Below are 22365 nucleotides of genomic sequence, written 5' to 3' on the forward strand. Positions count from 1 at the left end.
TTTTAATTTCATGGCTGCAGTCACCATCTGCAGTGATTTTCAAGCCCAGAAAAATAAAGTCTGACACTGTTTCCACTGTTTCCCCATCTATTTCCCATGAAGTGGTGGGACCGGATGCCATGATCTTCGTTTTCTGAATGTTGAGCTTTAAGCCAACTTTTTCACTCTCCTCTTTCACTTTCATCAAGAGGCTTTTTAGTTCCTCTTCACTTTCCACTAGGTGCCCACATATAACCTGGAAGTATTACTTGATAACTAACTTGATGAAGTTAAGGTGCTACACAGAACTTGCATTTTTAGTTACATGACCCTGGCTGACCAAAATGCCAGAGTGTCTCCTCCAGTTTCCCAAAAGTTAAAAAGCATATATGGATCTAACACAGTTTTTCAGGGTACAATATAAAAATTTTAATTATCAGATATAAGGATCCATAAAGAGTAAGAATACACTTTTCATTTGCTTCCACAAGCTGAAAATAGTTATAAACAACTTCTGAATCTTTCTCTACTTCAAGACATACAAGGTATGTATAATAATCCTCTTCTACACCTGTTTCTTCTGATCAAAGTGTGAAAGTGTTAGTCACTCAATCATGTCCAACTTTTTGCAACCCCATAGACTGTAGCCCACCAGGCTCTTCCGTCCATGGAGTTTTTCAGGCAAGAATACTGGAGTGGGTTTCAATTTCCTCCTCCAGGGGATCTTCCTAACCCAGGAATCGAACCTGGGTCTGCACTGCAGGCAGATTTTTTTATTGGCTGAGCCACCAGGGAAGCCTGTTTATCCTGACAGCTTGCAGCATATATACCACTAGACTCCGAGAGAAAGCATGCATGGGCCTGACTCAGGCAAGCTGTGCATCACGTGAAGAAGGGCAGTCTATGCACTTTAATCCCATGTGTTGATATGTCCCTGATCATTCAGGAGGTACCTGATCTGAGAGTTGTCTCCATTACCCTCTCTAAAATTGACACACTCACAATAGATGAGTACTATGTCTCATGGATTCCTGCTCAATGGTATTTAAAAATCCAAGGGCTCGTGCCAGCTGTGGTTTTCAGCTCCACCTCTATTTCCAAGCCCTCCTCTGCATTCCATGAACTCAAAGTCTGCAAACTGGGTGGCTTTTACTTTTTTTATATTTTTCTGGTTTGTCTAAATCAGTGATCGGAGAAGGCAATGGCACCCCACTCCAGTACTCTTGCCTGGAGAATCCCATGGATAGAGGTGCCTGGTAGGCTGTAGTCCATGGGGTCGCTAAGAGTCGGACATGACTGAGCAACTTCCCTTTCACTTTTCACTTTCACGCATTGGAGAAGGAAATGGCAACCCACTCCAGTGCTCTTGCCTGGAGAATCCCAGGGACGGGGGAGCCTGATGGGCTTCCATCTATGGGGTCGCACAGAGTCAGACACTACTGAAGCGACTTAGCAGTAGCAGCAGCAAATCAGTGATACTCAATGGGGTGTGACTTTCCCCGGAACCCCTAGGGCATCTGGCAATGTCTGGAGATGTTTTTGATGGTCATGACTAGGAGGAGGCCAGGATACTGCTCAACATCCTACGATGCACAGGACAGGCTTGGTACAAAATGTTAGTACAGAGACAGATTAGCCCTGGTCTAAGTATGTACTTTTATTGTGGGCACTTTATTACATTTCTCATCAGGGAAAAATGTTATTTGTATCTTTGGAAAAAATATTTTTAAAATGTTCAAAAAGTAGGAACTCTATATTAATCAACATAGCTGAAATCTTAGACTTTGCAACTATGGAATTAAAGACTAAGCCTTTTGTCATTAAGGCCAAAAGAATTAAGTTTCCCAAATTCCAGCTGGCTATCTACAAGTAATTAGTCTTTGCTGAAGAGTCCAGTAGCTTTTGGTTCACAACTGAATGCTGCTTTAAGCACTGCCTAAAATTAGGGTTTACAAATCAGGTTCTTCCAGCCACCTGGCATTCCCAAGAGGTTTCTTAGGGGACGCAGGAGATAAAGAGGTGGGATGGAGTTTTTACTTTTTATTTAAATTAATTTTTATTGGAGTAGAGTTGATTTACAGTGCTGTGTTAGTTTCTGCTGTACAGCAAAGTCAATCAGTTGGATGTGTGTTAGTCGCTCAGCTGTGTGTGACTCTTTGCAAAGTCAATCAGTTGGATGTGTGTTAGTCGCTCAGCTGTGTGTGACTCTTTGCAAAGTCAATCAGTTGGATGTGTGTTAGTCGCTCAGCTGTGTGTGACTCTTTGCAACCCCATGGACTGCAGTCCGCCATGCTCCTGAGGCCATGGCATTCTCCAGGCAAGAATAAATACTGGAGTGGGTTGCCATGACCTTTTCCAGGGGATCTTCCCAACCTAGGGATGGAACGTGCATCTCTTATGTTTCCTGCATTGGCAGGCAGGTAGCGGTACTACTACTAGTACCACCTGGGAAGTCAAAGTAAATCCGTTACATACCTACATATGTTCACTCGTTTTTAGACCTTTTCCCATATAGATCATTACAGAGTACTGAGTAGAGTTCCCTGTGCCATACAGTAGGTCCTTATTAGTTATCTGTTTTATATACAGCAGTGTGTCTGTGGTGCTAGAGAAGATTCTTGAAAGTCCCTTGGACTGCAAAGAGATCAAACCAGCCAATCCTAAAGGAAATCCACCCTGAACATTCACTGGAAGGACTGATGCTAAAGTTCCAGTACTTCGGCCACATGATGGGAAGAGCCAACTTACTAGAAAAGACACTGATGCTGGGAAAGATGGAGAGCAGGGGGAGAAGACGGCAACAAAGAATGAGATGGTTGGATGGTATCACCAAATCAATGCACATGAGTTTGAGAAGACTCCAGGAGATAGTAAAGGACAGGGAAGCCTGGCAAGCTGCAGTGCAAAGAGTCGGACACGACTTATCAACTGAACAACAACGAAAAATGTGTCTATGTCAGTAAGTTTGGGGGTTTTAAAGGAAATACTTGCCCAGAATAGGAATTCTAATTTGGGCATTCGGCCTGTCCTCAGTAACTGTTACCCTTAAGAGAGTCTTCTGTTTCCTCTAGGACATATTTCTCTTGGTTTATTTCACTAAGAATTGTTTTAAAGGGCTTTTCCCCTCCTTTTTCATATGTTTGGAATAGCCTCCTGCCATTGTTGACTTTTCCTTTTCTCAACTATGCCTGTGGGATTTGATGTTCTGATTGTTACAGGATATTTTTGACCAGTATCTCTGAACCACATCTGAATAACAAGTTTTATGATTAAATTTGTTATAAAAACCTAAACCCTAGTTATAATTGTGTATTATGAGACACAACAGATTCATTCTATGAAAGTTGCATATTAACTTTACTGAATTACATGTTAAATATGTGATGAGAATTCACTCTTTAAATCAAAACTGTAGGCAATCCTATTAGAAAGTAATAATACACCTGTGGTTTATTTATAAATAGGTAATATTTATACTAATATATTTGAACAAAATTTTTTATGGTATTCTAATATATAACACAATGGAAGGCAAAGAAGCAATTTAAAGCAGGAAAGCTAATTATTATACCATATATATACATATATAAGATATAAAATATGTAATTATATATAATATATATGTATGTTTCCAGTATCTACTTTTCCTGAATCAGAGAAGATAGCAAGTAAGAAGGTGGGAAGGAATATAAAAGTAATTTAAATACAGCATTTCAAATAGGTTTTTACTGCTTATACTGAGTATCAGAAAACAAATGTGGACTTCATTGTCTATACTTGGCAAAGGATAAACACAGAAATAAAAGGAAACTCAGAAGTTTTTGAATTTTTAAAGTCTGTTCGCAAAATTGTTTAATAATAAAAATTTCAAAGAAAATGACAAGGTCCCACTTCTTTCATGAGCAGGAAGTCTAACGGTCCTGGTTTTAGCTGTGATCTGTGGGACTGCGCCCTGCATCCGTCAAACTGTCTGCCTACATCTTATCAGACCAGTGACAAATACAAAGTTCCCAGAGAGCCACGCGAAGAGAGGTGGAAACTCGTGTGACACAACAGAGACTGAATGGAAATCAAAGTCATCGCAGCTGTCTTCATGCACTGGTTTCAGGGAGTATGGACTTCCCTGACCAGAGACGACAGAGTGCCACTGAGCTTACAAAGTAGAGGAAGAAAAAAGAGGAATAAGAGCAAAAAAAGGAAAGAAGGAAGGAGAAGAAACTCTACTAGGAAGCCAAGTTCTGTCCATTGAAGGCAAAAGCTGCTGCTATGAATAATGTATAAAGGATGCTAAAGTCAAACAGACAGATGTGAATCAAAAAGCCATGTGTTACGGTCTAGCACAGACAACTGGATTCAATATTCTATGATACACCATAATGGGAAAGGATTTTTTAAAAATGTACATATATATATGTAGAACTGAATCACTTTGCTCTATAGCAGAAATTAACACAACATCGTAAATCAACTATACATCAACGTAAAATATTTTTTTCTTTTCTTTTCTATCTATATGAGACGATGAATACTCACTAAACTCATTGTGGTAATCATTTCATGATGTGCGTTAAGTCAAATTGCTATACTGTATAATGTAAACTTACACAGTGCATGCGAGCATGCTCAGTAGCTAAGTCGTGTCAGACTCTTTGTGACCCCATGGACCGTAGCCCACCAGGCTCCTCTGGCCCTGAAATTTTCCAGGCAAGAATATTGGAGTGGGTTGACATTTTCCCCTCCAAAACTTATACAGTGCTATATGTCAATTATACCTCAATAAAATTAGAAAGAAAAAATAAAACAAAAACCTACAGGGTATCAGCAATCAGGTGAACATAAGTTTACTGATTTTAACTCAGCCCTTTCTGGGTCCCAAACAGAGAGTTGATCAAATTAGAGAAACCCCACCTGTCAACCCTGAAAGTGAGTTGTATGTACATACCCCAAAAGGAAAGCTAAGGGTGCTGTGTTTCAAGCGCCCAAGGAAATCAGCAGACCCCTAGGATGCTAGAAGTTGGCTTTATCATGAATCCACTCACATGCTTCCAGGGGATCCCTTCCCGCTGGTACTCCTCCTGTTCTTGCTTCAGGACCAGCTGAATAAACAGCTGCTGGAGCTTCTCGTTGCAGTAATTGATGCAGAATTGCTCAAAGCTGCAAGAAAAGGAATCAATCAGGCTCAAACAAATTTTAACAACAACAAAACAATAGGGTTTTTAGTATCTTCTCTGGTTTACCTGTTGTTGTCGAAGATTTCAAAGCCATAGATATCCAAGACACCAATAACAGTGTTCTTGCCATGGATGGTGGTGTCTGAGTTCTTGACCGCAATAATATCATTGATGCGGGAGACAATCCAACAGAAAAGGCGCTCGTATATGGCCTGTGATGAAAATGACCTCGTAAATTCTTGCACGTTGGAAATGAGTCCTCTGTTTGGATTTTTTAAAAATTATATTCATTTATTTATTTTGACTGTTCTGGCTCTTTGTTGCTGTGTGCGCTTGTCTCTATTTGCAAGGAACGGGGGCTCGTCTTTGCTGAGATGTGTGGGCTTCTCATTGCAGAGCCCCCCCGCCCCACCCCACCTCATTGTGGCACAAGGGCTCTAGGGCACATGCGTTTCAGTAGCTGAGGCACGTGAGCTCAACAGTTGCAGCTCCCAGGCCCTAGAGAACAGGCTCTATCGTTGTGGCACACTAGCCCAGTTGCTCCACGGCATTTGGGATCCTCCTGGACCAGGGTTCAAACCCACGTCTCCTGTAATGGCAGGTGGAGTCTTATCCACTGCGCCACTAGGGAAGCCCTGGATTTGTGATACGTTTTAAATTCTTATTGACCTCCTCCTTAGCATTTAGCATAGCTGTTAATCCTCTAAGCTAAAAAATGAGAAATACAGATCGTTTTCTAAAAAATTATGTGACGTTTGCATGATATTTGGATGGTGGTTATTATTGGTCACTATGTGAGCTATATTTCAACAAAATTCCTTAGGTGTGTCTCTGTGACCTGGTAACACCAATAATTTGCTTACTATCTCGTATAAGTCACTTTGTTGCTTTATTTTAACCTCATCAACTATAAAAAGCAGAGAACTAACGAGTTCTGTATTCTATGGATTGTAAATACACAAACATTGACTTATAATGCTAAATAAAGATCTAAGCCAAAAGGACAGCATTTCAAATTCCTTGAGGTTCAAATATACATTCAATGCCCAAGAACACACACAGCAACACGAAAGGACAAAGGCACCACACACTCGCACACATTCATATCCTGATACAAATGTGTCCTGCAATGTCTTTCCTTAACATCTCCCTCCAGATACCCGCTCTCTTCACCTGTACACGTCCAGACACATGACCTCCACTATTCACCTCCTCTTCCAACCACTCCAGTCTTCATTTTCTCTCATTTTCTTTCATTTTCTCACTGAAATGCCTCATCAAGGACCCCAAGCACCTCTCTATGGACACTTTCTCGTTCCTCCACGTGGACATCTTACCCAGTTTCCCACTCTTGCCTTGAAACTTTCTGCCCTCTGATTCAGGACATCACACTGTCTTAATTTGCCTCTTATTTCACCGGCTGTTTCTTCTTGGTGACCTTTAGTAGGTCTTCTCTTACTGTTCCTCAGTCACTAAGCTGTGACCAACTCTGCAACCCCACGGACTGCAGTACGCCAGGCTCCTCTGTGCTCTGCTATCTCCCGAGTTTGCTCAAATTCATGTCTATTGAGTCAGTGGTGCTATCTAACCATCTCCTCCTCTACCTGACCTCTAAAAGCTGGAGTTCCTCCTGGTCCTCTTCTCTCCCTATCTCCTCTTTTCTGTGTCATTTCATATGACAATAAAGAACAGTGATATGATGTTTCCCCCCAAAAGCACTGTCTGAACGCAAGCTCTCCTCTGAGCTCCAGGTCCCATGCCTGCCTGCCTGCCTGACAGCACTCCTAGATGTCTCACGGCCATCTCAAACTTCTGTCTTGTCTGGACTGCTGATCTTCCCACCTCCCCCAGACTTCCTTCATGTTGTTCAGTCGCTAAGCCATGTGCAACTCTTCTGCAACTCCATGGACTGTAGCCCGCCAGGCTCCTCTGCCCATGGGATTTCCCAGGCAAGAACACTACAGTGGGTTGCCATTTCCTTCTCCAGGGGATCTTCCCCACCCAGGGACTGAACCTGGGTTTCCTGCTTGGCAGGCAGATTCTTTACCACTGAGCCACCCTACTTCTAACCACCAATAACTAGAAACAGAAACTTAGGGATTCATTAGAAATTTTGGTACCAGAGCCCTTACAACGCCAACAGGCTGCCGGTTAAACTCCCACCTTGGCGAAGGCATCCCTTCCGTAGCTGGCTTCCTGCTCTGTGTGCTGCTTGTCGATGATGTCGCGGCCCGTAGCCACCGTCCGGTAGAGGAGGGCTTTCTCCACCATGTCCGTCTTGGTGGACAGCAATTCTGCGATGATAGATACAAGCTTGCCGTCCTCAATCAGAGTAGTGTCACCATCCACTACAAACTTTAAATTCCCCTGTATCAGAAGAGAAGAACCAAGACACATCATTTCCACTGAGATTCTGAAAAACGATGTCAGAGAAAGATTTGCCAGTGTGAGAGAATTCCCAGGGACCTTGTCTGTAGCACCCATCTTCCTAAATACATTAATATCTCAACACATAAAAATCGAGTGCTTCATCCATTTCGTCCTTCTCCAGACACTCCTCTATCTTTCAATTTTCAGTGTATGGTTTTGATGGATGGAAATTTTATATTTTTATGTTGTCAAATCTATGAGTCATTTGCTTCAGGGTTTCTCTTTCTTTGGTGTCATGCTTAGATCATTCCAACTCTGAAGATTTTATGAATATTTAATAGATTTTTCTATTCCTTTTATAGTTTTTTCCCTCCTATTTAAGCCTTGAGTCCAGCTAGAAGGTATGTCAGTATAAAGTAAGAATCCAACTTTATTTTTTCAGATGATTACTTGCTCCAACACCATCAACTGAATAGTCTAAGCTTTTCCTCCTGATTTGAAATATAACCTTTATTACACATTAATTTCCACCAATTTTTTGAGTCTGTTTATATGTTACTCTTTCCAGACAATAAATATTAGCCAGCTACCAAGTGTCCAGCACATGAACTAGTCTGTTGATTAATCTGGTGCTGAACTTATGCAGCAAGTTTTAAAGCACTGCGGCTTTTACTATCATTTTAAATGGCTGGAATTAGTTGTGTCTCTTTCCCCCAGCTCCCCCTACCCTACTATTCTCCTTTAACACATTTTATTCACTTTTAGTATATGCTTATTGTTCTAGTAAGTTCTAGAATCATTATGTCAACTGAAAAAAGAAATTCTTCTTTGGATACTGAAGCATTATTGTCACACCGTATTTATAAACTAGTTGAAACAACGAAATAATTTAGAATGTTAAAGTCTTCCCACTCATAAACATTTATTTAAGAGATTGTTTACATGCGGCTTTATAACAGTTTTCATATATGTCCCGAGCATTTCTTTCTTTTTTCTCTTGGGGGGGAGCCCTCCACTGAGTCTTTGTTGCCGCGTGTGGGCTTTCTCCAGTTGCAGGGAGCGGGGGCTACTCTTCGTTGCGGGGTGCGTGCTTCTCACTGCGGTGGCTTCTCTTACTGGGGAGCACGGGCTCTCGAACGCAGCCTCGGTACCTGTGGTGCACGAGCTTAGGTGCCCCGCGCATCTGGGATTTTCCTGGACCAGGGCTGGAACCCACGTCCCCTACATTGGCAGGCGGGCTCTGGACCACCAGGGAAGTCCCAGGCCCTGTGCATTTCTGATTCCCTTAGGGTTACTCTCTCCACAGGAAAGTGCAAAGTCATTTTTATTCCAGATTTGCATTCATGCTGTCACTCATTCACCAGGAGGCCACAGGTTCATTATGCTTTCAAGATCTCTAATAAATACAGACAGTAATGAAAAGACTCCCGCTGACAGTTCTTTACTTCTAAGTTTAGTGTGATGTGTGGAACATAACTTGTGCTCAAGTGGCCAGGGTGGCCCATGGTACTGGCTGCAATGAACTGGCTGTGCTTTTTTGGGGGTGGGGTGGGGGGTACTTTTAAGCCAGTCATTCATTTCCAATCTATAAAATGAGACAATAAAAATCTAGCTCTGTGATTCTGGTTCAAATGCCATTAGAAGTTGACTCTGTTCAAAAGATTTGAGCTTATTCCATGGGTGGTCACATCACTGCTGAATTCTTTTACCTTTGAAAATATCCAGTCCAAAGCCTAACATACCAAGAAGGCAGTGAACGAAAGCCACAGTCTCAAAACCTACAGTGGCTTGGAAAATCCCTCCTACTATTATAAAATGGTGGAGGAAACTACAGATACAATAATTTCTTCAACATGTCAGAGAAATTTTCTCTACATAAATTACTTTTTTACAAAACCCCAAACCTTCTGAAAGAACATCCGAGCTCCACAGGGAGGCAATAACTTCAGAAAGGCGTCCCCACTCACCAAGTGAAGAATAGCAGCCAAGATTTTATACGCTGTTTGAATCTCCTCGGGTTTGAAGCCAATTACTTTCATGGCATCAGCTACTACTTTGAATTCTGCAGCATCATTGATAGACGACTGGGAATGAAAACAGGAAACCGAGGTCACAGACATTTCATTTGAACATTAACATACAAAACCAGGAGACTAAATTTAAGTGTAGCCAAGGTCCTGATGCCTTTGGAGTAAGTCACTGAAGGGATGGGGAGTATCCAGAGAAAATACAATGATTTCAGGGGTAGCGATATAAGGCAACACCCACAAGGCCCACTTCTGTGTGAGAGCCACCGTCTCTCATAATAAGCACCAGGCACTTTTCTGGAAGCTGCAGTGAAGGAGCAAGTCCTGAGTTGGCTCAGAGAAGCTCTGGGATGAGTGGAGGAAGTGGCATGAGATGTGAGACCACAAGTGGAAACTCTGACTGAAGGAACCTCCGAAACACATGCCTAGCTATTGTCGTCTGTGGCTTTTGGTTCCACAATTAGTCTTGTCCAGGCTGGGAACAATGCTCCCACGCTGGTTTGGTCAGGCTTCCTACTTCAAAGGTGAGGAAGAACACTCCCCACCCCATCCCCAAAGCCAAGTGGCCTGCCTCGATCATTTGGCTAGCTGGGAAACGGTCCAGGAATATGACCTCGCTTTTTTAAGCATTCTGTAAGCATTCAGGATGTCAGAGATTCTCGCTGTACAAGAGGGTTCCTGTAGAAGGAATGTTTATATCTCTCCCCCGAGTTTCCTGGGAGCTCCCCAGGCGGTGCTAGTGGTAAAGAACCCGCCTGCTAATGCAGGAGACATAAGACATATGGGTTCAGTCCCTGGGTTGGGAAGATCTCCTGGAGGAGGGCATGCCAACCCACTCCAGTATTCTTGCCTAGAGAATCCCATGGATGGAGGAGCTTGGTGGGCTACAGTCCATGGGGTCACAAAGAGTTGGACATGACTGAAAGGACTTAGCATACACACAGGCCGCTGCTTGAGCACCTTGAGTACCTCACACTCAAGTTCATATGTTGAAATCTTAGCCTTCAAGGTGATGGTGTTAGGGATGGAGCCTCTGGGAGGTGATCAGGTCTTGGAGATGAAGCCCTCATGTTCAGATGGGTACCCTTAGAAAAGAGACCCCAGAGGTCTGTCAATGACAAATTGGTGCTTGCCAAGGGAGGGCCTCTGCCATCTGCCTCTGTGCGGACTGAACTCTGCGCAGCTGCAGCTGTTGACCTCTGCCATGCCCTGAAGGGAGTTCAGGGTGGACAACAGGGATGGGGCACCTTATGCTCCAGGGAAACTGGTGGAACAGGTCTTTACATAGTTATTTTCAGGAGCTGATTTCACGATCCCAATTGTTGCATCTCCTCACATCAAAGAGAAGCACTAAAACCCTTCATGGTGACATCAGCTCCTCGTGACCAGCAGAAAACCTTTTGTAAGATACTGACCTTCCCCTACTACCTCTTCGGAGCAGCTTCTCAGAGCTATCTCCTGGGAGGCAGTCCTCATTTTGCCCAGATAGAACTTAACTCACAATTCTCACGTTGTGCATCTTTTTAAGCTGACAGATCCCTGGTCCTTCTGCCCTGTGAGGACATGGCAAGAAGGCACAACCCTTGAACCATAAAGTGGACACAGACTCTGCTGGGGCCTTGATCTTGGGCTCCCCAGCCTCCGGAGTTATGAGAAATCAACATTTCTCATATGCTTATGGTATTTTTGTTGTAGCAACCCAACTAGACTAAGACAAGGGTTCAAAGACTAACTGCTTGCCTTGATCTGTAGCCCATTGGAAATACAAGGGTGTCAATAAAATTCACAGTAAAGCAACGGTAACTGCCCATCTTAGGAGTTTTTCCAAAGCAGTGGCTGCGGGGAGTCCAATCTTTCCTCGGTGAGTTTCTGCCTTGGCTGGGACACAGAGACCTGGCCTGATGCTCACCTGCTGAGGAAGATCAGAGGAAGGGGTCCCCTCTGCCTGATGAGCACGTGTTCCTTTAATTCCAGGACTCAACCAGGCAAACTCTTCCCCTTTCCAGCTCTCTAAGATGCTTAACTTTGTTGAAGCTCAATTTCCTCATGGGGACAAAGGGCATAATGGTACCTTTCTTACATGGCTATTGGAGAAGGAAATCAGAATTTACATACAGCAACTTCCTTCATATACGGGTCTTGCCTTCAGTCTTTCCCAAGACCCTGATGCTGGGAAAGATCGAAGATAAAAGCAGAAGAAGATGGCAGAAAATGAGATAGTTAGGTAGCATTACCAACTCAGTGGACATGAATTTGAAAAACTCCAGGACATAGTGAAGGACAGGGAAGCCTAGCGTGCTACAGTCCACGGGGTTGCAAAGAGTCGGACACAACTTAGCAACTGAACGACAACAACAGTTCCTAGCACAGTGAAAGCGCCCAACTATCAGATTATTATTATCAAAAGCCACAACAGTGTTGAAACTGCAGAGAAACCAGACAAGAAGTCTACATGTCCTCCTACTGAGGGGAACTGTCGGCTGCCTACCCAAGGGGCATTTTCCAGCCCTACTTCTTTCCTACTGACGAAACTCTGACTTGTTCACCCCTCGCCAAGGGCATGTGTTCTTCAGGACTGGTTTCCCCTCACCTTAGGAGGTAAATCTTCATTGGTCTAAACTAATCACAGGGATCTTTTTCCCCTAACCAAGTGATTGGTCAGTCATGGGCATGAGAAGCCATTCTGGCCCATAAGACATGAGGCTTCCCTAGCTTATCAAGGGTTGTGGCCAGGAGCATTTTCTCTGCCCGTGACTGCTGGAATTGCCACTGCCATTTTGGGACCATGAGGAAAATCAGCTTAAGCAGACCAGCCAAATCAGTGACGATGGCAAAACTGTAAGTTGGAGAAACAAACAAGCATCTGGGTCTCTTACTGACATTGTTAAGGCACTCAATTAACCAACTCTGGAACTGCCCCATCCTGGGGCTTCTTGTTATGATATAATCAAGTTCCTTATTGTTTTTGGAGACTTTTAATTGGGTCTTACCTGTAACCCACAGTATCTTAATTGTACATGAGTCCTACATTTTAGGATGGCTAAGTTATGAAACATAGAGAGTAATACTTCATAGTTATTAAAACTGTTCTATTAATTTATATTTGTTTACATAGAAAGATATTAATGATTATATTATAATTTAATAAAAGGTTTAATTAGGATTTATTGTATTATTCCATATATAAATATATACATATATATACTGCTGTTACCAACAATTATCTCTGAAAGGTGAGCTTTAGTATATTTTAATTTCCTTTTGGTTCATCTTTATTTTAGGTTTTGACTATGATCATATATTACTTCTTGGTTTTTATTGGGCAGAAAAAAAAGGAAGGGGAGGAATAGGAATGAAAATTGTTGATGAAAAGGGAACCTAAGGTAAATTTAGTGTTGAAGAAAAGACTTAATGTTCATTTAATATTTGCTTTTTGTGGGTGCTTTACATGACCCAGTCAAGAGTCACTAGGTCACGAGACAATTTGATTTAAAAAGAATATTGTCAGTCACTGTTCTTTTAAGTGTTGATTTTACAATCTTTTATACATTTTGAAGTACCTCTGACCTATTCTCAAAAAAGTTGGGGTGTTGCCCTCTGTTGTTTTGCTTGCTTCCAATTAATTTTCAGCCAAACATCCTGTTCTTGGATGACGATAAAAGTATAAAACTTGTGCAACTTAAATGTCAAACAATGGAAAACTGATTGCAAAACCCTAAATATCATTTATTTATATGTGTGATAATAAAAATATCGCTAAAACCACTAATACAGGTATAATTAGCTTAAGATGAATTGCAAAGAATTTGAAAAAAAGACATGCTTCCCACATCTTGGATTCTTTCCTTTTATAAAGTGTTTTATTTTCTCCCCAAACTACAAATGCAATGCATCTTTAATTATAGAAGAAATATTAAATATGGAAAAAGCAGAAGAACCCAAGTATGTATAACTTTATATACCCAGAGTAAACAAGTAAACCCTGGTCTATTTCCCTTCGGATCTTATTTCATGTATTTATACACCTTCCCCAATGAAACTATAATTACTCTTTTATAACCTACCATTGGCAAATCACTATATTATTAGGATTAGCTACAAATTGGCTAGCAGAAGTTAGATGTATAGCAGAACACGAATTAGAAACCAAAGGGCAAAAGGATCGGTGTTACGTGTGTGCAAGGGCTTTATATGCAAGGGAAGGGGGGGAAAATGTGAAAGCTGAATAGAAATGCTCCAAGGATCACAAAACTATTTCATCAAAATCATGATTTGAAAAACGAATGAATGGCGATCTTTGATATTTTTCAACCACAGTGCTTTTCAGCTTTCTTTTGTTATAACAACTTGCCTTTGGCCAAATCATATCCTACTTCTTTTGCGGTGGATTTCCTACTTGTAACAATGTTTTTAGAGGGTCAAAATAAAAGGAATGGGATTAAAAATTAAAAACAAAAAAACCCACAAGATCACAAGAGAAAAACTTCTTTCCTGTCAGATGGTGATAAAATATAGTAATGGGTTATTAAGCAAAGTTGTTGCATCAATAATACATTGAATCTCTGTCCTAGAGAATTTTAAAAATAGAATAAAAGAGTCATTCATTTGCCTTAAGGTGGCAGGCTGAAACCGATAATTTAATTAATGTCCCTTCTGATTCTTTGATTCTATATCTGAATCATCTCAAAAAGGAAACGCTTACCTTTAGCTGGGCTCCAACATGGATGTAGCTGTAGGATGACAAGGATTTCTGGAGGTGCAGAGAACGTAGCATCTGGTCCGAACCTCCTTGCAGCAGCTGAAAAACATCGAAATAAAAATAAGCTATCAATATACCCACTGAACCCAATATACCATGTATTCTAACTTACTGGCACTCAGTCCCTCAGTCACGTCCGACTCTTTGAGACCCCATGGACTGCAGCCCACCAGGCTCCTCTGTCCATGGAATTTTTTAGGCAAGAAGACTAGATTGGGTTGCCATTTTCTTACTCCAAACTTAATGGTAAACTAGCTGTTTTTCATCTTCTGGGTTAATTCACTCAGGTCCTCTGGCTTTGAAGATTTATTTTTTATCTCGAGGGGAAATGGCTTCAACATCATCAGAGATGGAGAATGTTATACACAGTCAGAAGGAAAATTACTTAAAAGTTCTTAGCCCTTTCCCAATATAGCTGGCATGAAAGGTTCTTGCTTGGACTGTAGCTGTTTGTGAACCGGGAGCCAGTGCTCTATGGCAGTCATGTGCTTATCAACCTTGTTATCTAGACAGTGTGCAGTTGTGTTTCGAATTCAGAAAAAGTCAATACTGCCTTCAATCTAAAAGGCATCAGCAGCTAGTCATATGTTGAATCATACTGGAAACAAACAGCTTTTCCTCCTCAAACTCCAATCCCAGGAAAGGACAATTGGGTAGCCAGGACTGTAGTATTGGACAAAGACAAATTTTAACTTTCACTCAAGTGCAGAAAAAGTTACAGGTTCTTTAAAAAAAAAAAAAATGTAAGTTATTAATTTAGTTGCATCGGTCCTTAGTGGTGGCATGGGGGATCTAGTTCCCTGACCAGGGATTGAACCTGGGTCCCCTGCATTGGTGTCTTAGCCACTGGACCACCAGGCAAATCCCAGTCACAGGTTCTTGAAATAATAGAACTCCTCTATTTGGCAGAAAACTAGTTTATTGAAAACATGGTGAATTATCAACAAAAACACAGACACAATACACATCATCCTTCTCGATAGAACATGAATTTCAGAAGGCACTATGTTGAAATTCTCTATGTGAAACTGCACACTTTGGTTTACTGAAAAAAATGTAACCATCAGGTTTTTTAAATTGATTTTTTTTTTTTTTAAACAAAAATAACCTGAATTTGTATTCCCATCTCTGGAGTGCTGCAAAATGGGAACAATAGCTCCAACTGAAAAATAAAACTAATTTACCATATTCAGAATGTATCGTTTTAAAAGCGTTTAGGGTCATTAAACTGTCACTACACTGCAGAGAGACAGAGGGAAGCTCAACCGAGGCAGTCGTCCGGTTGGTTAACTACCTGCTAACTTCTGAGAACAGTCATGCTCCTCAAGTCCCTGAAGAGCCCCGTGGGGGAGGGTGTATGCACGCGTGCCCATGTGTGTGACGTGTCGCGGGCCGATGGAGGCGAGGGAGGCACAAGGCAGGGGAGAGTCCCCGAAGTAAAAATCCATTTCATTTCGTGCACGCCTGAACAAATGGACGATTATCTGCGCGAGGGCTTACTAACCTGATAGAAAGAATGAAAGCTCCTTTCTCCTGGCTGTTGCACAATAACTCGAGACTAAGGGGGGAAAAAAGAAACGCATTAAAACCTGCGATTGTACTGCTAAAACAAAATGAGAGCCACTCTCCCAGAGAACCCTGTACCAGCACTGCCCTGAAAGGTCCTAAGGACCCCAAGGATGGGACCAACCCATGGAGCTTTCTGTGCAATCTTTCGATAATTCTTTCTTAAACTTTCCGAAAATGAAGCTATTTTGATGTTTTTTAAAACCTGGAGCCTAAAGATGGAATTTTCAGGGGGAGGGAATTGGCAGTGGGGAGAATAGGAAGGAATGTTTAGGGAGGAATACTCTCAGCATTCCCTTCCTGAGGATCTGCTGGTATTTCCAAAAGCACCACCTTACATCCTGGACTGAAGTCAGGCAGGCGAACAAGATCCGTCCACAGATTCCTCTGCTCGAGAGGGTTTCAAAAAGATTGCTCTTAAGAGAGGACTCAAAATGTAAGGGGATTCTTTTGCGTGAATATGTACATAAAGTGAAGGCATGAAACATTTTGGGAAAAAAAACAAACAGACTGATAATAACTGGCATTTCCTGTCCTTTTCCAACTGACTCTGATAAAACACTGTTTCCTGAACAGTCTGCCTTCAGCTTCACAAACAAAAATGAAGGTTAAGACTGCATTCTGCTGCCATAAAGGTTGCTATGGTATGACTGGGATGGAAAGCCCTTAACTGAGAAGGTAGGTCAGTTCATCTCTGAGTACAGTTCAAGGCAGCGACTTAACTTGGTCAAGCTCAACCTTAACTGCTGTAACCAGGCAAATCTACTCCAGATTAGTTAGGACACAGCCTCTCTAGCAGTCCCAAGAGGAAAGTTTTGACTGGACTCTTCTACAAATTGGATCTTTCACTCATATGGCAGATAAAAACATACTCAAAGTTTTCACAGACCAAATGTAGTATGCCTCACAATTAGGCTATAAAACCACAAAGTACTATATTACTATATAAATATACATATATATATATGTTTCTATAAGGCAGTGAACAAATAGAAACTGGAAGAAAGGAGATTTCAAATTAATTAAAATACAAACATGGGAGGATGTGTAAAAAGAGTAGAAGCGATTAATCCTAGATGGGTTTTTGCTAACCCTCACCCCAAAGTTGGCACATGTTCAATCACCTCCCTTCACACACACACCTAAATCATTATCTACAAATGCTATAACTTTTCCCAACTTGACATTGTAATGCTAATAAGAGAACACAAAAGGAGAACATTAATGTCACAGAACAGTAACTGAGGGGCAGGAAGGGATGGAGAAGAGGATTAAAAGCTACTTTGGAGCAGTAGAAGAAATTCTACAATCAGGTTTTTAAAAAACATTCAGCATTAACAGACTCACACATACAGAGAACAAACAGTGGTTGTCAGAGAGGATGGTGTTGGGGGAGGGATGGGTGAAATAGGTGGAGGGTATTGAGAAGTACAAACTACTAGTTACAAATGAGGAGGTGACGTACACACAGGGAATACAGTCATTGACACTGTAATAAGTTTGCATGGTGATGGACGGTAGTTGGTCTTAGTGAGGTGATTATTTTATAATATATAAAATCACTGAATCACTGCATTGTATACCTGAAACTAATATTGTACATGAATTATAACTCAATTTGAAAACGCAATTCTAGTGCTCCCCCTCAAAAATTCAGCATTTGCAAACATGACCCTCAGAAACCAAGCACATTTTACCTTCTCCAATAAGTAGTTATTGATGTGTCCACCAATCGGGTCTCCCTTGAAATCAAAGTTGATATCCATGTATTTCCCAAACCTGCTTGAGTTGTCATTGCGGTTGGTTTTGGCATTTCCAAAAGCTTCCAGGACACAGTTAGACTTAAGCAACATATTCTTCACTCTTTAACACAGATAAAGGAAAGTCACTGAGAGAAATTTCAAAGACTGGACGTTTTAAGAAATTAGATTTCATGAAAAGACATGCAAATATGTCTACAGAGAAGCTGACTGTAGCATTGTTTGGACCTTTAAACAACAGAAATGTCCATGAGGAGGGATGGATGAAGATAAATTTTTGTTTCCTAGTACAATATATACTTACCTAGAAAGAGGTCCAGAATATATTAATGAATGAGAAATTAAGTTGCAAAATAATATGTATTACAAAATAGTATGATCTTTGTGGTGTGTGTATGTGTGCACGCACATGTTTTACTGCTGCTGCTGCTGCTGCTAAGTCACCCCAGTCGTGTCCGACTCTGTGCGACCCTATAGACGGCAGCCCACCAGGCGCTGCCATCCCTTGGATTCTCCAGGCAAGAACACTGGAGTGGGTTGCCATTTCCTTCTCCAGTGCATGAAAGTGAAAAGTGAAAGTGAAGTCGCTCAGTCGTGTCCAACCTTCAGCGGCCCCATGGACTGCAGCCTACCAGGCTCCTCCATCCATGGGATTTTCCAGGCAGGAGTACTGGAGTGGGGTGCCATTGCCTTCTCCGACATGTTTTACTAAATGCTTACAAATCTGGAAGGGACAACATACTTCACTATGGTTACCTAGGTTAATGGGGTAGGTAGGTGGAATTTCAGGGAACTTTCATGTTCTGCACAACGATGTAATTTTTAGTTTTTCTATTAAATGAGCATATTTTATTTACATAAATAAATATTCATGTATTAATATTTTTATTAATATTAAATATTAAATGATTATTAAATATTACTATTAAAATTATTAAATATTAAATATTTTATTAAATAAGATGTGTTCTTATTAATATTAAATTTTGTTTTATTAAATTTTAAATATTAAAAATATTTTTTATTTTTATTAAATAAAATTATTTTATTTAATATTAAGAGATGTTCTGAAAAGAATGGGTGATACGGACAATGATTCCATTTTTTAAAGTATTTGCTTACAAAGCCTAGTGAAATTTATTGCACTGGTTAATATATCATCAATGTGGTCTTGATTAGTTTAGAAACTGCTCATCATTTTGTTTAGAGCTGTATGGAATCTCTCTTTGGTATCAGGTAGTTAAGTCTTTTTCTTCCAGGTACAATTTTTAAATAAAGATAATTACAAAAGACGTTAAGTCAGTCTTTATTGATGAACACTAGTTCTCTATCCCAATGGATACATTTTAACTTCATTCTAGGTCTCATTTTAGTTTCTATTTCACTGACATACTTGCTCTTATATGGGCATATTACTGAAATAACCTCCCATCACTACTTAAAAGTGACCCTACAACCTTAACTCCTCACGAATGAAAGTAGGCGTTTAAGTGGGGCAGGGGAAACTGCTTTGCTATGGTAAATAAAGACAAGTGTTTATAAACTACGGTCAGATATGCTCTTAAAAGGCCAGTAAATGTAAACATGCCTTACTTTACTGTACCAACTGGGCTTAGACATTAACTCTTAAAACAAACTAAAATTTAGTTCTCAGCCAGTTACTCTCCTGAGATTCTAAGGAAATTCTAAAAACTTACTTATATCCTTGTCCTTGTCATATTAGGTTGCAAAGTCAGAATCACAATTGGGGCTGTATCGCTACTAAGAAAGATACCTCTTTTGATGTGGCAATCGAGCCCAGTTACAGTGAGAGAAGAAAGCCCATGTAGGGTAGTCTAGTCCAAATTCTCTTCTTTTGTACCAATACAACTTCCTTTTTCTCTACCCATAAAACTGAAGGCTGAGACGTATAGACAGAGTGCAACTGTCCTGTAAATAAACACTGAGTTTCAAACTAGCAACTTTGGATTTTTTTTTTTATGTGGACCATTTGAAAAATCTTTACTGTATTTGTTACAATACTGCTTCTGTTTTATATCTTGGTTTTGTGGCCAGGAGGCATGTAAGATCTTAGCTCCCCGACCAGGATCAAACCCACATTCCCTGCATTGGAAGGTGAAGTCTTAACCACTAGACTTCCAGGGGAGTCCCAAAGTAACAACTTTAGAAAGTTGCTCTTTTTCTCTTCAGAAAGTCCACACCACATAAGAAAGTCATGTTGCTTTAGAGCCAACTTTCTAAAAACAAAACAAAAAAAAACCCCATCCCTTTACTCCTTAATATTTACTAAGTAAAGAGCATGTACCAGACACTCTACTGAATGCTGGGTCAGTGCACACCAGCTTCACCACTCATCTTGCGGTGAGCGGAGAACGATGTGGTATGAATCCTATTCGGAACTGCTAATACCAAGGTTCTGGTTGTCACAGAGTTGGGCAGCATGCATCTGCCTCCCAGAGCCCCCTTTCAGTCTAGGGAAAGTAGAGCACAGTGTAGAAAAGATGCTTGTAGAAAGAGCAAGAAACCTGTGCGTACTTGAATAATACAAACTCCCAGGAGACTATTACATGTAACACTGAAGGCGGCAGATGCAGACTGGAATTACCTTAGCAGTATCTTTCGATCAAAAAGAAATATGGAAATAGAAGGATATAAATGAAAGTACAGAGAGGACTTCCCTGGTGGTTCAGTGGTTAAGAACCTGCCTGCCAGTGCAGGGGGACACAGGTTCGATCCCTGGTCCGGGAGGATTCCACATGCCGTGGGGCAACCAGGTCCATATGCCACAACTACCGAGCCTGTGCCTCACAACGAGAGCAGCCAGCGCAACGAGAAGCCTGTGCGCCACACCTGGAGAGGAGCCCCCTCTCGCCACAACCAGAGAAAACCTGTGCACAGCAACAAAGTCCTAGTGCATCCCTGAATGAATACATAAAATGTAAAAGTAAAGATAACCCAAGTTATTAAAAAATAAAAGCACAGAGATCTGCAGGAAGAGAATCAAAGTAGTTTAACCATCAGTAAATGCCCAATGCATATCAGAGTGTAGGCCTAACCTAGTCCAGTCTGTATAGCAAATGAGGCTCCAGTGAGAATTTTCCCGCATGCTTAGATGGCCCTTACCTTTCGATCTCTGCTCTCTGACTGGGGTTGGTGATGGCTGCAATGTACTGCATGATGTACTTACTGGCTTCTGTTTTACCGGCTCCGCTTTCCCCTAGGGGGAAAATTTAAAAATTAAAAAAAAAAAATTGGAGTATCATTGCTTTACAAGGTTCTGTTAGTTTCTACTGTACAGCAAAGTGAATCAGCTACATGGACACATATATCCTCTCTTTTTTAGATTTCCTTCCCTTTTAGGTCACCACAGAGCACTGAGCAGAGTTGCCCTGGGCTGTACAGAAGATTCTCATTAGTTATCTATTTTATTCATAGTAGTATATATATGTCAATCCTGATCTTCCATCCATCACACCCCCTTTTTCCCCTTGGTATCCATACATTCGTAAAGTTTTTTGAAAAATATTTATTTTTATTTATTTGACTGTGCTGTCTCTTGGTCGCAGCATGTGGGATCTAGTCCTCTGACCAGGGACGGAACCCGGGCCCCCTGCACTGGGAGCGTGGAGTCTTAGCCATTGGACCTCCCAGGGAAGTCAGCATTTGTCAAGGTTTTATGTAATTCATTTGAAATCTTTTATGTTTCTGTTCTTTTTTTTGAGTTATTTCATTCTATCTTGATATGGGATTGGTTCTAATGGATCTGAACATGGTAAAAAATTTAAAACTACTGTAGAAGCAAACTAACAGATGTAAAAAATATCAAGGGGTAAAATGTGGCACAGTAATCCCTTAAAGTCTTAGTACTTGGTGGTGACTCTGAAGTCCAGTGGAAAAGAAACAAGAGAAGTGACAAACAGTGGCTACAGTGAAATTCATGTAACTGTTTTTGCTACAGCAGAGTTTTTAAAATAATTTTTAATGGGGATGAAATTTTCTTTAATTACATCAATTTTAGTGAAAAACAAAAGCGCAAGCTCCAAACATATGGTGTCACAGAAAAAGCAGGACAACTCACATAAGGAGGGGAGAAGGGATAAGTTTATAATTATCTGCCCAGATTTTTAAATGTTTATCCCCTGTGACCCAAAATTCCACGTGCAGAAATTTATACTCTAGAAATACTAAAAATACAAATATAATCAAATGATAATCTTCAAAGGTTTTAAGGCTGTTTCTGCAGGCTATTCTATGTACTATCACTAACATCTGCAAGTAATATGCCCATTATTAGAGCATTGGGTAAATAAATTATGGTTCAACTATTCAACGTCATCCTACACAAAAACAATATTTCTCAGAGACTGTACTACTTCTATAGGTTTTCCAGTGAAAAGATATCCACTATACATTGTTAAATGGAGAAACAAGTTATGTAATAGCAGTGATAACATAATTCTATAATATATATTTATAATTAAGATGCATGCGTGACTATATGTATTTGCACACACAGAGAAAATGTATAAAACGAGAAGTGCTTTTGGGACTTCCTGGAGATCCAGTGGTTAAAGACTCTACTCTTCCAATGCAAGGGGCATGGGTTTGATCCCCGGTCAGGGAACTAAGATCCCACATGCTGTGTAGTACTGAAGGAAAAAAAAAAGGATAAACACTTTATTGTTCACAGGTGTTACACAGGTGTTATTGTTCACAGGGATTAGAAAGAGACT

General features: G+C 40.8%; 1 protein-coding gene across 6 annotated transcripts in view; it reads right to left on the minus strand.

Annotated features, from left to right (window-relative positions):
• MYO1D (myosin ID) overlaps positions 1-22365 on the minus strand; it is a 359000-nt gene that overhangs the window by 232397 nt on the left and 104238 nt on the right. For all 6 annotated transcript variants that reach the window (XM_086360259.1, XM_086360256.1, XM_086360255.1 and 3 more), the window contains exons 3-10: positions 20756-20849; positions 17570-17735; positions 15811-15864; positions 14250-14345; positions 9488-9604; positions 7314-7517; positions 5217-5362; positions 5019-5133 (exon numbers count right to left, since the gene is read on the minus strand). In XM_086360259.1, the coding sequence (XP_086216385.1) occupies positions 5019-5133; positions 5217-5362; positions 7314-7517; positions 9488-9604; positions 14250-14345; positions 15811-15864; positions 17570-17735; positions 20756-20849 (992 nt within the window). The remainder of the gene's footprint in view (positions 1-5018; positions 5134-5216; positions 5363-7313; positions 7518-9487; positions 9605-14249; positions 14346-15810; positions 15865-17569; positions 17736-20755; positions 20850-22365) is intronic.

Source organism: Bos grunniens, chromosome 19 (assembly GCF_055505025.1).
Source record: "Bos grunniens cultivar Pamir isolate PY7600 chromosome 19, Bosgru_T2T1.0, whole genome shotgun sequence".
Classification (NCBI taxonomy): Eukaryota; Metazoa; Chordata; class Mammalia; order Artiodactyla; family Bovidae; genus Bos; species Bos grunniens.